At 47.9% G+C, this 15,443-nt stretch overlaps 1 protein-coding gene across 1 annotated transcript; it reads right to left on the bottom strand.

Annotated features, from left to right (window-relative positions):
* Nucleotides 1–3,941: 3,941 nt before the first annotated feature.
* On the bottom strand, nucleotides 3,942–11,944 carry NDUFS5 (NADH:ubiquinone oxidoreductase subunit S5). The gene is made up of 3 exons (XM_062191020.1): nucleotides 11,835–11,944; nucleotides 10,358–10,575; nucleotides 3,942–4,161 (listed from the first exon to the last, which is right to left on the bottom strand). Exons 2-3 carry the CDS (start codon nucleotides 10,571–10,573, stop codon nucleotides 4,057–4,059), a joined length of 321 nt encoding a protein of 106 aa, XP_062047004.1. The 5' UTR covers nucleotides 10,574–10,575; nucleotides 11,835–11,944; the 3' UTR covers nucleotides 3,942–4,056.
* Nucleotides 11,945–15,443: the final 3,499 nt, after the last annotated feature.

Here is a 15,443-nt window from a genome sequence, read left to right as displayed (position 1 = left end):
CCATTGCAGGCATCTGTGGAGTAAACCAGCAGATGGGATCTCTCGTCTTTGTCTCAAATGAAAACAACAAATCTGCATTCTGCTTGTTCTTGTTCACACTGCTTAAAGAACAGAAGTGCTGGGGAGGTGAACCTGTAGATCTAGTCTTGTTACCAGCTCACATTTCTGTCCTACTTTCTTAAAAAAAAAAAAAAAAAAAAGTTAAGGCACAGAATTTGCCAGATATACAAAGACAAGAGGCAGGCATGCTTGTCTCAGAGCTGTTTATGGGTATCAGATATAAAGGCATCGAGGTAATGCTTTCCAACAAATACAATTAAGTGTTCCCTTTCACTCATATTTTACCTCTAGGTAAATACAATCTAATGGGATTTGCTTTCCCTTCATTCTACAGCCAAGGCTCAGGACTAAAAGGTATCTTTGTGTGAAAAGGCATGTACCTACTTTGACTTGATTTACAGTCTGCTTTTCTGACACTTCCAGTTGGGCTGATTTTACAAAAATGAGTACTCCCTGCATGTCATTTTGGAAAAGCTTGTGGGTACAGAACACAGTAAAACCCAACACAGGATCACAGCATGGGATATTGCTGGAAAGACTGCAATTTGCTTCCCACTGTGACTGATCAGTGATTAATAAGTAGGTTAAGAAATGCTGGTAAAGATTTCCCCCGTAATTCAAGGAGTTGGCAGGGCCCTGATCAAATGCTAAATCCCATCGTTCCACTTTTGACACCACACACAGTGCACACTCCCTTTTGAGGACAACTATGCATTCACACCTCACAGGTGCTATTTATGACTCAAAACACTGCAGGGCTAGTGTGAACAGCTGGAAGATGAAGTTAAGAAGACAATTCCACTTATAATACCATCAAGAAGGAAAAAGTACTAATGAAAGTATGAAACATTTATGAAAGAAATTAAGGGAAACAAACGAAAGATATCTCATGTTAATGGATCAGAATTGTTAATATGAAGATGTCAATACCAACCAAACCAACCCGCAGACTTAATGCAATCCCTATCAAAATCTGACTTTTTTTTTTTTTTTAAGATTTACTTATTTGAAAGGCAGAGTTAGAGAAAGAGGGGGAGAGGCAGACAGAAGGACCTCCCATGCATTAGTTCATTCCCCAATGGCTGCAAAGGTTGGGGCTGGGTCAGGCCAAAGCCAGGAGGCAGGAGATCAATCTGGGTCTCCCATGTGGATGGCAGGAGCCCAAGTACTTAGGCCATCTTCTACGGCTTTCCCAGGTATATTAGCAGGAAGGTGGGTAGGAAATGGAGCAGTTGGAACTGGAACTCACACTGATATGGAATATGTCACAATCAGGGCTTAATCTGCTGTGCTAAAATGCTCACCCCAAGCACCTCAGTTTGATTCCTCTCTTTTCTCTGCCTTTCCAATAAAAATCTGAAAAAAGAACAGTATCTTTCTAAAAGAAATAGAAGAGAATAAAATTCTGTCATCTGCAGCCACATGGTTAAGCCTGGAGATAATATTGAGACAAGTGAGGCGCAGAAGGACAAGGAGTTCTAGGTAGAAGCTAAAAAAGCTGATCTCATGAACACATAACAGTGGTCCCATAGGCTGGGAAGGGTTGAAGGGAAAGGACGATAGGGAAAGGTTGGTCAGCAGGTACAAAATTACAATTACAGGGGCCAGCTCTGTGGTGTAGTGGGTAAAGCCATCGCTTGCAGTGCCGGCATCCCATATGGGCACCAGTTTGTCTTGGCTTTTCCACTTCCAATCCAGCTCTCTGCTATGGCCTGGGAAAGTAGAAAATGGCCCAAGAGCTTGGGCCCCTGCATATATGTGGGAGACCTGAAAGAAGCTCCAAGCTCCTGGCTTCAGATTGGCCTAGCTCTGGCTGTTGCAGCCATTTGGGGAGTGAACCAGTGAATGGAAAACCTCTTTCTGCCTTTCAAATAAATATATCAATCCTTAAAAAAAAAATATTTTTTTGAGTAGGGTTGGCATTGTGGTGCAGTGAGTTGAGCCACTGCTTGTAACACCATATTGGAAGATCTCTCTTTGTCTTTCCATCACTCTGCCTTTCAAATAAATAAATCTTAACAAAAAAAATTTTTGACAAAGTGTCAGCAAAAAAAAAAAAAAAATCTAAGCATATTAAAGTACTAATACTACTGATTAAAACAATGGTATTGCTTCCTCAAAATTAAATATCTACAGGGCCGGCACTGGGGCGCAGCGGGTTAACGCCCTGGCCTGAAGCACCGGCATCCCACATAGTCCCAGCTGCTCCACTTCTGTTCCAGCTCTCTGCTGTGGCCTGGGAAAGCAGAAGATGGCCCAGGTACTTAGACCCCTGCACCTGCGTGGGAGACCTGGAAGAAGCTCATGGCTCCTGGCTTCAGATCGGCGCAGTTCTGGCCGTTGTGGCCAATTGGGGAACGAACCATCGGATGGAAGACCTCTCTCTCTGCCTTTCTTCTCTCTGTGTAACTCTCTCAAGTAAAAAATAAATAAAAATCTTTAAAAACAAAAAAGTAAATATCTAGGGTGGCTGGCGCCGTGGTTCACTTGGTTAATCCTCTGCCTGCGGCGCCAGCATCCCATATGGGTGCCAGGTTCAAGTCTTGGTTGCTCTTCTTCCAGTCCAGCTCTCTGCTATGGCCCAGGAGGGCAGTGGAGGATGGCCCAAATGCTTGGGCCCCTGCACTCGCATGGGAGACCAGGAAGAAGCACCTGGCTCCTGGCTTCGGATTAGCGCAGTGCCGGCCGTAGCGGCCATTTGGGGAGTGAACCAACCAAAGGAAGACCTTTTCCTCTCTCTATAACTCTGTAAAAAACAAACAAACAAACAAAAAATTAAATATCTAAATTTGGCCTTTTCTTGTTACCTTTCCTCACCCTTAGGCCTATAACACACAGCCACTACCTCCTTTTTAGATTGAAAGTACTAAGAACACCACACCTTTGTTTTAAAAATTTCTCTATTTTTACTTATTCAAAAGGCAGAGTGACAGATCTTTTATCTGGTGGTTCATTCCTCAACGCTGTAATAGCCAGGGTTGGGCCAGGCTAAAACCAGGAAGCAGGAACTCTACCTGGGTTTCTCTTGTGGGTGGTAAAGAACTCAAGTACTGGCCGGCACTCAGAGTTCTAGTCCAGGTTGGGGCGCCGGATTCTGTCCCAGTTGCTCCTCTTCCAGTCCAGCTCTCTGCTGTGGCCCAGGAAGGCAGTGGAGGATGGGCCCCTGCACCCGCCTGGGAGACCAGGAGAAGCACCTGGCTCCTGCCTTCGGATCAGCGCTGCACACCAGCTGTGGCAGCCATCTGGGGGGTGAACCAACAGAAGGAAGACCTCTCTGTCTCTCTCTCTCGCTAACTCTGCCTGTAAAAAAAAAAAAAAAAAAAAAAAAGAACTCAAGTACTTAGGCCATCATTGGCTGCCTCCCAGGCACATTAACAGGAAGCTGGATTGGAAGCAGAGTATCTGGGAACTTGAACCAAGCACTCAAATATGGAAAGCAGGTATCATAAGCAGCAGCTTACCTACTTCACCACAATGCCTAACCCCCATTGCACCGTTTTCTACAAAAAATTTTTTTCTTTACTTGAAAGGCAGAGCAAGACAAAAAGAGGTCTTCCACCTGCTGGTTCACTCTGCAAATAGCTATGACAGCCAGGTCTGGGCCAGGCCGAAGCCAGGAGCTCGTTCCTGGTCTCCCATATGGGTGGTAAGAGACCAAGTACTCGGGCCATCATCTGCTGCCTTCTCAGGCACATTGCACTGCAACTTCTTAAATGAGCTGACATTCAGAGTCCCTCATACACAGCAAGTGTTCATAAAACATTAGTTACCATTCTCCAGATGTTGATTTCTTTTTAGGCACAAGTAAAGGCAATTTTTCAAACTTAAAAAAGTTAAGTTGCAATTTCATTAAGGTACGATCCAAGAGAAAACAGAACCAGGATGGTGCAATCCTTTATTTTTACAACTGTGACAAAGAGGTTTTCAGTAAACAATCTTTGCAGCGGAGAACAGAGAACAGGACAGTCAGTCTGCAGCCATCAGCAGCCCCTCTGCTCAGGGCCGAGGCTCCCCCTGGCCCAGGTGGTGGGGGGGCGGGGTGTACTTCCCTTCCTTTATCAGCTTATCCCGCTGCTTCTTGATGGCACTCACACGTTTCATCTGTCAAAGGAAAAAAGATTTCAACTAGGGGGAGAAATGCACCAGAAAGTGAGGGCTGGGTTTGAGTTTCAATTTAAACCATGGGTGGTTAGTTTCTCATTCTGGAGGGCCTCTAAACTGCATTCCATCTGTTTTTTTGTTTTTGTTTTTTTTTTCAAAGACAGAGTTACAGAGAGAGACAGAGACAGAAAGGTCTTCCATCCACTGGTTCACACCCAAAATGGCCACAATGGCCAGAGCTGAGCTGATCTGAAGCCAGGACCCTCTTTCTGGTCTCCCAGGTGGCAGCAGGGACTCAAGGACTTGGGCCATCCTCTGCTGCTTTCCCAGGCGCATTAGCAGGGAGCTGAACTGGAAGTGGAGCAGCCAAGACTTGAACTTGTGACCATATAGGATGCTGATGCTGCAAGTCCAGGCTTTAACCCACTACGTCAGCCCCTGAGGTCCATCTTTGAAGAACTCACTTGAAATAGCTTCCCAGACTTTTTAACAAATACATTTCTGGGGCCAGCACCATGGCGTAGTAAAGATACCACCTGTACTGCCAACATCTAACATGGGTGCCGGTTCTAGGCTTGGCTGCTCCCTGCTATGGCCTGGGAAAGCAGTAGAAGATGGCCCAACTCCTTGGGTCCCTGCCCAGCATAGGAGACCTGGAGGAAGCTCCTGGCCCCGGGCTTCAAATCGGCCCAGCTCTGGCCATTGTGGCCAATTGGGGAATGAACCAGCAGATGGAAGACTTCTCTCTCTCTCTCTCTGCCTCTCTGTAACTCTGCCTTTCAAATAAATAAATAAATCTTTAAAAAAATAAAATAAAACAAATACACTTCTAGCACACATGGCAGTAACACCTCCTTGCACCCTAAGAAATAAAGATTCCTAATATTTAGGACTACGGATCCCTGAGTTCTGCATTCATGGAGTCAACCAACCAAGGGATCAAAAATACTTAGAGGAAATCTGTGTGTGTACTAAACGTGTATAGACTGTCCTTCCTGGCCAGTGCTCCCTAAGCATTACACTATGACACCTATTTATCTAGTACTTGCATCTAATTAGGTATCATAAGTAATCTAGAGATGACTTAAAGTTCACAGGAGGATGTGTGTAGACTGTACGCAAATACCAGACCATTGAATATAAGGGGACAGAACAGCTGTGGTTTTTCGTGTCCTGGGGGTGGGGTCCTGGAACCAGTCCTCTGTGGACACCTAAGTATGACTGCATTTACAAGAATCTTTATGAAGTACACGTGCACATACTAAAATCTTTGGAGACAGTAAAAGTTACGATCCCACAGGTTACGTATTCCTCATCTAAGTGAAAGTGGCGCTGCTGTTGCCGATTACTAAACGGGAACGAGTGAAGCAGGAATAGCCAACATGAGGTCTCTCTTCACTACACTGAAGGCCTGGTATGTGCTCAGCCACCAGTCACCATTGAGCCCTGAGTTCTGTCACTTCTTCTCAGACAGGCTTTCGTTGCTTCCCAATGCATCAAAGCCATGCTAAACAAGACTGTCAATGCCACACCAATGAACCGGCCCCCTGGACCCTGTGATGTGGAAAACGTACTGACTAATCCCATGGCATTATTCCTCTTTCCAAAACCCTGCAACGCTTCTCATCACACTGAAAGAAAAAGACAAATCCTTCCAATGACTTACAGGGTGAACCGCGTGACTTAATTTCTGAATACTGTTCCCCTGGCTCCCTCCCTTCCAGCTCAGGACCCTGGACACCTGCTGCCCGCCGCCTGGAACATTCTTTCACATCCATGTGGCTCGCTTACATGAAGTCTCCTCAGACGTCTTCCTGACAACCTTATTTATTCAAAGTAGCATCCACTTAGCTCCAAGCCATAACACTTTTTTTTTTTGATGACAGGCAGAGTGGACAGTGAGAGAGAGAGACAGAGATAAAGGTCTTCCTTTGCCTTTGGTTCACCCCCCAATGACTGCTGAGGATGGCGCACTGCGCTGATCCAAAGGCAGGAGCCAGGTGCTTCTCCTGGTCTCCCATGTGGGTGCAGGGCCCAAGGACTTGGGCCATCCTCCACTGCCTTCCCGGGCCACAGCAGAGAGCTGGCCTGGAAGAGGGGCAACCAGGACAGAATCCGGTGCCCCGACCGGGACTAGAACCCTGTGTACCCACACTGCAGGTGGAGGATCAGCCTAGTGAGCCGCAGCGCCGGCCCGCCATAACACTTTTTATCCCATTCATTTTTCCTCTTGCATTTATCGTGGCTTGTGACACTACATTTTACTTGTTTATTTTCTATACTTCCTCCCACAAGAATATAACATCTATGAAGTCAAGGGCTTTTGCTATTTTGCTTACTTCTATATTCCTAGGGCCTTCAAATAGTACCTGACACCACAGATGCTCCAACAAGTTATTATTTTTTTTTTTAAATTTACTTACAGAGAGGTAGAGGCAGAGAGAGAGAGAGAGAGAGAGAGAGGGGTCTTCCATCTGCTGATTCACTCCCCCAGATGGCCACAATGGCCACAGCTGGGCCGATTCAAAGCCAGGAGCCTGGAGCTTCTTCAGGGTCTCCCACATGGGTGTAGAGGCCAAGGACTTGGGCCATCTTCTACTGCTTTCCCAGGCCACAGCAGAGAGCCAATCGGAAGCAGAGCAGCTGGGACGCGAACCAGTGCCCATATGGGACGCTGGCCCTGCAGGTGGTGGCTTTACCTGCTACGCCACAGTGCCAGCCCCTCCAACGAGTATTTTTAAAATGAATGACTTTCTCCAAATGCATTGAAAGGTAGTATATTCAGTTAAACATCTCATTAACCTAAAGAAGTAGTCTAACTATGACTTTAGTAAAAAATACTAAGTATCCTAGATACTGATACAAACATTAGAACCACTTTAAAAAGACTACATTCTTATCATTTCTCCATTAAAGAGACTCTCAAAAGAGTGAGTCACTGTCAGCTAAGATACTGCCTGGATGTCTGATCGTTATTTATTTATTTATTTACTTATTTGACAGGCAGAGTGGATAGAGAGAGAGAGAGAGACAGAGAGAAAGGTCTTCCTTTTGCCATTGGTTCACCCTCCAATGGCCACCGTGCTGATCCGAAGGCAGGAGCCAGGTGCTTCTCCTGGTCTCCCATGTGGGTGCAGGGTCCAAGCACTTGGGCCATCCTTCTCTGCCTTCCCGGGCCACAGCAGAGAGCTGGCCTGGAAGAGGGGCAACCAGGATAGAATCCGGCGCCCCGACCGGGACTAGAACCCAGTGTGCCAGCGCCGCAAGGTGGAGGATTAGCCTAGTGAGCCGCGGCGCTGGCCTGTATGTCTGATCTTTCTCCGAGCTAGAGGCAATAACCACTTAGTGTGGCTGAGAGCACAGGCTCTGCTGCGACCCTTGCCAAGCTCAACTCCCAGTCCCACTGCTTTAAGAGTTTAGGCACTGTCCTCAATTCTTACTGTGGGGAAAACAGTGACTCATAGCACAGGAATGTTAAGAGAAATAAATGCATTATTGCATGCTAAGCATTTAGAACAGTGCTTGATACTAATTCACTAGTTTCTTTACCTGGTAAAGGGAAGCAGCTAAGTCATTTAGAATGACTTTCAAAATAGTAACTTATCAAGCCACCCATTACGGGCACCCATTGGAGTTCTGCTGCTCCACTTCTGATCCCATTCCCTGCTAATGTGCTTGGGAAAGCAGTGGAAGAAGGCACCTGCACCCACGAGGGAAATCCACATGAAGCTCCTGGCTGTTTTGGCCATCTGGGGAGTGAATCAATGGATGGAAGATTTCTCTCTCCTTTCTCTGTACCTTTGCCTTTTAAATAAATTTTTAAAAATCTTTAAAAAAATAATAGTAACTTGTCTATTCATAAATTCAGAGTTGGGAGGTGACTTTAAAGCCACCCATTAAGGGGCTGCCATTGTGGTGTAGCGAGATAAGCTGCTACCTGTGATGCTGGCATCCTACATCGGAGCACTGGTTTGAGTTCCAGCTGCTCTGCCGCTGATCTCTCTCCCTGTTAATGTGCCTGGGAAAGCAGCAGAAAACGGCTCAAGTACCTGGGCCTCTGCTATCCACATGGGAGACCTGGATGAAGTTCTGGGCTCCTGGCATCAGCCTGGCCCAATCCCTGGCTGTTGTAGCTATCTGAGGAGCGAACCAGCAGATAGAAGATTGATCTCTCTTTTTCTTTTTTTCTCTGTCTTTCCTTCTAACTCTCTCAAAAAAAAAAAAAAAATCTTAAAAAACAAAACAAAATGAAAAATCAACTCTTTAATTTTTCCAGGTAAGGAAACCAAGACCAAGAAAGGGTGTGACTTGGCCAGACACCAAACTCGTGGTGGTAGAAGCAGTATGAGAACCTGGCTCTCCTATTTCTCAGTCCAGTGTTCTTTCCCCCTCACTACATGGCCTACCCTGGGTGTAAAGTGTTGAAGATTATATATAATCATGATCTGAGCAATACATAACCGGGGACCAGAAGAAAGAAGCTAAGACATGTTGTAGGGGCTGGTGTCGTGGTGCAGTATGTTAAGCCATCACCTGTAGCACTGGCATCCCACATGGGTGCCAGTTAGAATCCCAGATACTCCACTCCTAATCCAGCTCCCTGAAAAAGTACACGGGAAAGCAGCAGAAGATGGTCCAAGAGCTTGGGTTATACACCCACATGGGAGACCCGGATGAAGCTCCTGGCTCTGGCCTGGCCCAGCCTGGCTGTTGTGGGAGTGAACCAGGGGATTGAAGGTCAACCTCTCTGTCTCTTTCTTTCTGTCACACTTTCAAATAAATAAACAAATCTTAAAAAAAAAAAAAAAAAGACATGTGAACTAAATGGCTGGAAGGTGCCAGGTATAACCCACCCACTGTCCCTCAGTGACACAAAAATATTACTAATCAACATTTCTGCACAAACCAATACAAAACTACTACTTAATATCTGAACACCAACAACAGATATTAAATGTTATCTTTAAAACTTCTGATTGGGGCCGCCACCGTGGCTCACTTGGTTAATCCTCCACCTGTGGCGCCAGCATCCCATATGGGCACCGGTTCTAGTCCCAGTTGCTCCTCTTCCAAACCAGCTCCCTGCTAGTGTGCCTGGGAAAGAACAGAACATGGCCCAAGTGCTTGGGCTCCGGCACCAACAAAGGAGACCCGGATGAAGCTCTTGGTTCCTGGCTTCTGATTGGCCCAGTTCCGGCTGTTGCAGCCATTTGGGGAGTGAACCAACAGATGGAAGATCTGTCTGTCTCTCCCTCCCTCCCTAACACTGCCTTTCAAATAAATAAATAAATCCTTAAAAAAATTTAAAAAAAAAAAAAAAAAAAACCTTTTGATCCAGATAACTTTAACTGAAAATCTAAATTGTCTCCTTCAACTACAAGAAGTTAGGAGTGACAAAACATTTCCAGCATGTGCAGTACCGGCATCCCATATGGGATGCTTCACTTCCAATCCAGCTCTCTGCTATGGCCTGGGAAAGCAGAAGATGGCCCCAGTCCTTGGGCCCCTGCATACGTGTGGGAAGATCCGGAGGAAGCTCCCAGCTTCTGGCTTCAGATCGGTGCAGCTCCAGCTGTTGCAGCCAATTGGGGAGTGAACCAGTAGATGGAAGACCTCTCTCTCTCTGCTTCTTTCTCTGTGAACAGGGCCCTCTACAGTACACACCTCTTCCAACAGCTGAAGTGGACACCATGCTGCTGCCATCCTCTCCCACCCCTTTCTGACATCTCTGGTCGGGCTCACCTACAGCAGCCTCATTAACACCTCCATCTTAGAGTAGAAATGAATCCAGAGATGGCTACTTCATGGTCAATGAAATCAACCTGCAGGCTTAACCTCTTCTCCAATGACAGCTCAATGAATTTTAAATTTTTCACCCGATGATTTAAGACAAACATTCTAAGCTGGTTGACATTTTTGCTATTTTATAGCCTACTGGAAAAAAAATCAAAATGGCACACATACACACACGTGTTGGCTGCAGCAGGGTACGATACTAACAAAAATGAAGGAAAAGATGAGAAAGAACAATGGGCCCGCCTCACATCTAAAGGCACCCAACTTCTTTGTCACGGTTCCTGTTTCAGCCCCGGAGTTTTGCCAATCCACAGACGAAGGACAGTAATAGATGAAAAACACATGAGGAGTAGCCCCAAAGAAACAAGGTGTTCAGCTCCCACAAACATCATTTCCTTACCGTTTTCTGCCGAAGCATACATTCTTTGAAGTCATCTAATTCTATCTTGCATTCTTTCTGTGCCCGGACAGCACCGATTCCATGTGCACATTCTATCCACTCTTTCTCAAAAGCATGGCATCGAGTAGGGATCTTGAAGGGCTGCTCAGCACTTTGGATTGTCAATCCTTGATCTAAATTAAGGCCTAGCCTTTTCTGCACATCAAAGAAAGGCATGGCTGTACCGGAAGGTTAAAAAAAGAATGATAAATACCAATACCACAAGAGTACAATCAAATGAGAAATCTCGCAGAAAACAGTGACAAATGGCCCTCTACAAAGCTGTTTCCTACTATCTGCCTGATTTCTTCGCAAACCGTTTCGTTAGTCAGGTTCTTCCAATTCAAGCTTGATGAGCAACTTTTCTGTTTTCACAAATCTCAAGGAAAACAACCAGAACTACACAACGCATGGAAACTCATCACCCAATTTTTGTCAAAAGTCAAAAAAAGGTCTGGCTAAAGAAGTCCAATTCTTTGAAATAGGTCTGAAAAAAATAACCAAAAGAACAAAACCTAGGCACAAAACATCTCCTTGCATATTTCTACTCATTCCTTCCAAATCAACTTGGGCGGCAGCGCTAAGAAGCCCTTCCGGGGTTCCTCCAGCACCCTCACCTCCCACGGCAGCACTCTGTAAGACGACCACTTTCTTGTATGTCTCGCCCATGGGAAGTGAGTGCGTTGAGGGCGGAAACTAAGCGGGCGCTCAGTAACTGCGAGCGCTGAGTCTCTACGGGGAAGTCAGTGCCGGTGACCTCGGAGTAGAACAGGACGACGGACGCAGGGGGAAGAATGCCATATACAGGCAAATGCATAATGATGTTAAATTAAAAAAAGAGACTACAACAATGGGAGCTGTTTGCATAAGACGACCGGAAAACAGCAGGATCACTGTGTAGGGTACACCTGGTATCTACTGCGCGAAGGCAGCTGCTCCGACGTGAGCCCCGGACACACACCCTGGGAAAGGGGAGCGCTCTAGAGGACCACGAGCGGGCAGCTGGCAGGAAGAAGCATCGCCTCTGCCCCGCGGACCCGAACATGCCTTTAAGACGGGCTCGAGAGCCCGCCAAGTGAAGCCAGGTGGGCGCGAGTTCCTGCCGGAGGAGGTGCGGGCGTGTTTTGGGGGACCCCAGGTCCCGGCAAGAACGAAGCGAGCTACAGAGGCGGGCGGGGCCTCTATTGCATGAAACGCAAGGCCAAAGCACATCAGCCCCGCAGAAAGCCGAGCGAGCCTGCAAAGAGAGCGGAGGCCAGGCGGCCTCCAGGCTTCGGGGACCCCGGCTGTGCGGGCGAAGGGGCCTAGGAAAGCAGACGACACCCCGAGACTTCGGCCCTGGGAGGACGGGGCGCCCAGCCAACCAAGAGGAGGTGCGTTAGAGACATCAGAAGAAAACGCCATGGCTAGGAGCCGCGCGGACACGAGCAGGGCCTACCGTGCCGTCGCCGCTGCAATGCCCTTGTCTCTTCGCAGACCGAAGCTTCAGGACGACCGCCGAGCGACGCCGGCGCCTGCCGCAAAGGAAGCCGCAGCACGACGTTTCCAGCGCGACGCCCGGAGCCGGTCTCTCCGCCGCCGCCCAGACCCGGAAACCATAGAAACCAAGCACCGCCAGCTGCGCCTGCGCACCCGGCCAGGCGTGCCCTGGGCCGACCTGGAGTGGTAAAACTGACCTGCGCACCTCCCCACCCCAGCCTCCCGTGAGGCAGCTTTTAGGGAAGTCCGCTAGGGAGTTCTTGCTGCCACCTTCCTAGCATTGTGCCTGGAGCTGTTATTCGACATCTGTGATGGTCAGCGACTTAGGCAGCGTCACACGAGAGAAAGACCACTGATTCCGGCCACCCCAAGGGGTGCTTCAGCCCAAGGGCTGTGAATGCAAAGCACGTGGGGCCAGATTCTGGGGAAGTGCCTGTTTCCTCATCAGTCAGAACAGCAACATTACCTACAGTAAAGGGATTAAGGGGGTTTTGTGGAAAGCGCTGAGGCCCTGGCTTGCACACTGCAAAGACTAAGGCCTTGCAGCTCTTTGATGTCTCAGCTTTTCAAGTTTGGCCCCTGTGTTCCAGAACCTTCGGTGACTCCCTTTGACTACATCTGAGCCTCCTAAGTGGTGTGGGGCAGGGAGGGGTAACACAGTGTGTGAGATAGGATGCATTGTGCGTATGCAAAGAAAATGCTAGAACATTTATATTTAATCTTTTAGAATTTCAGTGTTCATTGTGTAAGCAATTATAAAATGCGTGACATTACTGCAGATAACTTGTGAATAAACATTGGAGGTTTGCACTGAACTTTTCCCTCTTTAAATAGTGAACTATCCAAAACCTTTGAGAAGTTTAGCTTTCCTCTCTTCCTAACCTCATTGTACAGAATCCCCTGCCTGATGATCCAACCAAGAACTTGCTGTTCCAGCATATTCCAGGAAGTGTCTTGGGAGTCCAGTCTCCTTGCCGTTTAATTCCGTCCCCTGGAATGACACCATCACCACCCCCAACCCTATTTTTGTGTGCCAAGCTCTGGCTCTGCTCCATGTCTTTGTATGGGGTTTCCCCCAAATGGGTCGGCTGATCACCCACTCTGGAGAGATTCTGAAGGCCCTACAACTTACTGGTTTCATTCTAGCACTCAGATTCTTCCTCGGCCCTGCCCCATCAGCCATGCACTTCACCCGAAATCTGAGTTTCAATTCAACTAGACTTTCCTGAGCATCTAGTGTATGTCTACACTGGGGAGTAATGTAATTGGTAACTCCTGGCCCTTGATCACCAAGTATTCGAGGCAAGGTACCAATGACCATCCTTTCCAATCCCTCCCTTCCTTGTTAGTGGTGTCATCTTCCCAGGCAGGCAGGCAGGCAGGCAGGCAATCCTGGGGTTAGAGTTTGCATTTTCCTCTTCTTTCATCCACTGTTTAATTATGGCCCTGGTTCAGTCAAATAGTCCTTCACCAAGTTTCCATTTTATTTCTTCCTGTCTCCCGGCTCCCCAATTCATTCAATCTTGCATGATTAGTGACCCTCTAGTCCAAATCTCCTGATAATGAATGTTCCTCAGAAATACCACGCCGCATTAGTACAAAGACGTGCAACTCAGATGCCTCCAGGGCCAGTAATGCTCACTCTGAGGCAATGACAACAAAAACATGCTAAGTGGCCAGTGACACGGGACTTCAGTTTGAGAGATGGTAGGCGTGCTGGAAAACTTGAAAACTGGAGGCCGTATGTTTTGGTAAAGGTGCAGCTACTCAGTTCCATCTTATTGTTATGAGAGAATCAGGACCGCAAGTTGTCAAACCCTCAGGTTTTTCAAGAGAAGCTAGAAATCTGTCGCTGCTTGAACATGAAACCTCACACTTTAAAATATATGGCAACTTATTTTTTTCTTAAAAAGTGCTGGTCAGGGCTGGAGGTGTGGCACAGCAGGTTAAGCCATCTCCTGCAATGCCACCATCCCATATGAGCACTGGTTTAAGTCCCAGACACTCTTCTGATCCAGCCTGGGAAAGCAACAGAGGATGACCTGAGGGCTTGGGCCCCTGCACCCACGTGAGACCCAAGGGAGTTTTAAGCTCCTGGCTTCTGGCCATTTTTGGAGTGAATCAGCCAATGGAAGGTCTGTCTCTCCCCCTCTCTCTGTAACTCTAACTCTCAAAGAAATAAATCTTTAGGGGCCAGCACTGTAGCATAGCAGGTAAAGCTGCTGCCTCCAGTGCCAGCATCCCATAAGGGCACCGGTTTGGGACCTGGCTGCTCTACCTCTGCTCCAGCTCTCTGCTATAGCCTGGGATAGCAGTAGAAGATGGCCCAAGTGCTTGGGCCTCTGCACCTGCGCTGAAGACCTGGAAGAAGCTCCTGGCTCCTGGCTTTGGATTGGTGCAGCTCTGGTCATTGCAGACAACTGGGGAGTAAACCAGCGGATGGAAGATCTCTCTCTCTCTGCCTCTCCTTCTCTTTCTGTGTAATTCTGACTTTCAAATAAATAAATAAATCTTAAATATTTTTAAAAAAGTGGTCAAACCAAACCTAGATTAGAAATGGAGTTAGGGTTACCAGATTTCAGCCAACAGATTTGGAGTGAAGTGCAGGTGGGCAAAGGACTTTGCTTTGAACTCTGATGGCTCTTTGCACCTGGTCTTGCTCCATTCTTACTCATTTTCCTATTGTTACTTTTTTTTTATTGTTTTTAAAGATTTATTTCCTTATTTTTCAGTCCCCAGATGGCCGAGGATCTGAAGCCAGGAGCTCCTTCCAGGTCTCCCACGCAGGCACAAGGGCCCAAGGACTTGAGCCATCTTCTACTGCTTTCCCAGGCCATAGCAGAGAGCTGGATCAGAAGTGGAACAGCCGGGACTACTAGAACCAGCGCCCATATGGGATGCTGGCACCACAGGCGGCTGGCTTTACCCGCTTTGCCACAGCGGCCCCCTATTGTTACTTTTCTAAAACTCTAATCATTCCAAAATCACTTCCTGAGCCACAGTCCCTGGGGCAAGGCGCAAGCCCAATGCTATGTACAGCACGTGATCTTGCTGTTGCAGGAAGAGGAAGTAGGCTGGAAGCAGGGAGTCATTCGTCCAACTTGGGCTGTGTGCGGGCTGCTGATGTTTCCGGAAACGGTCACATTCCTTGGTTTGGTGTTCGAGACCTTTTACGACCTGGTTTCTTTCCAGTTCCAAATCCTGAACCAGTCGCCTACCACCCCCGCTCACTCTCGCGTTCTGGGCCATCCAGAATTTCTCTCATGCTTCCAAGCTTTGGAGGAGTCGTTTCCTCTGCTAGAAAGGGTCCCAGCCACTGGCTGCCACCTTCCTGCCGTCTCCCAGGAGAATGCCTGGTCTTGCCCTGACCCAGTTTATCACGCCGTTTTCTGGGGAAAACGTCCCTACTTCTTGGGGCAGTAGGCCTTTCCGAGCTCCCACCGGCCCTGGTAGCTTCCACCGCCAGCTCTCCGGCCCGGACCACGCCCACCGCCCCGCCCCGCCCCGCCTCCGCCGGGGCGCCAGGCCTCGCGGGCAGGCCTTCCGCCTTCGCAGACTGGGAAACTAC

Source organism: Lepus europaeus, chromosome 5 (assembly GCF_033115175.1).
Source record: "Lepus europaeus isolate LE1 chromosome 5, mLepTim1.pri, whole genome shotgun sequence".
NCBI lineage: Eukaryota > Metazoa > Chordata > Mammalia > Lagomorpha > Leporidae > Lepus > Lepus europaeus.
Note: the sequence above shows the minus strand (reverse complement) of the source record. Positions and strands in the feature narration are given on the sequence as shown.

Bases quoted from the DNA above. Each gene is read 5' to 3' on its own strand.
- NDUFS5 (XM_062191020.1), bottom strand. From the start codon at position 10,573: ATGCCTTTCTTTGATGTGCAGAAAAGGCTAGGCCTTAATTTAGATCAA. The intron at 4,162-10,357 runs GTAAGGAAATGA...TTCCTTTGACAG, and splicing joins GTATGCTTCGGCAGAAAACG to ATGAAACGTGTGAGTGCCAT.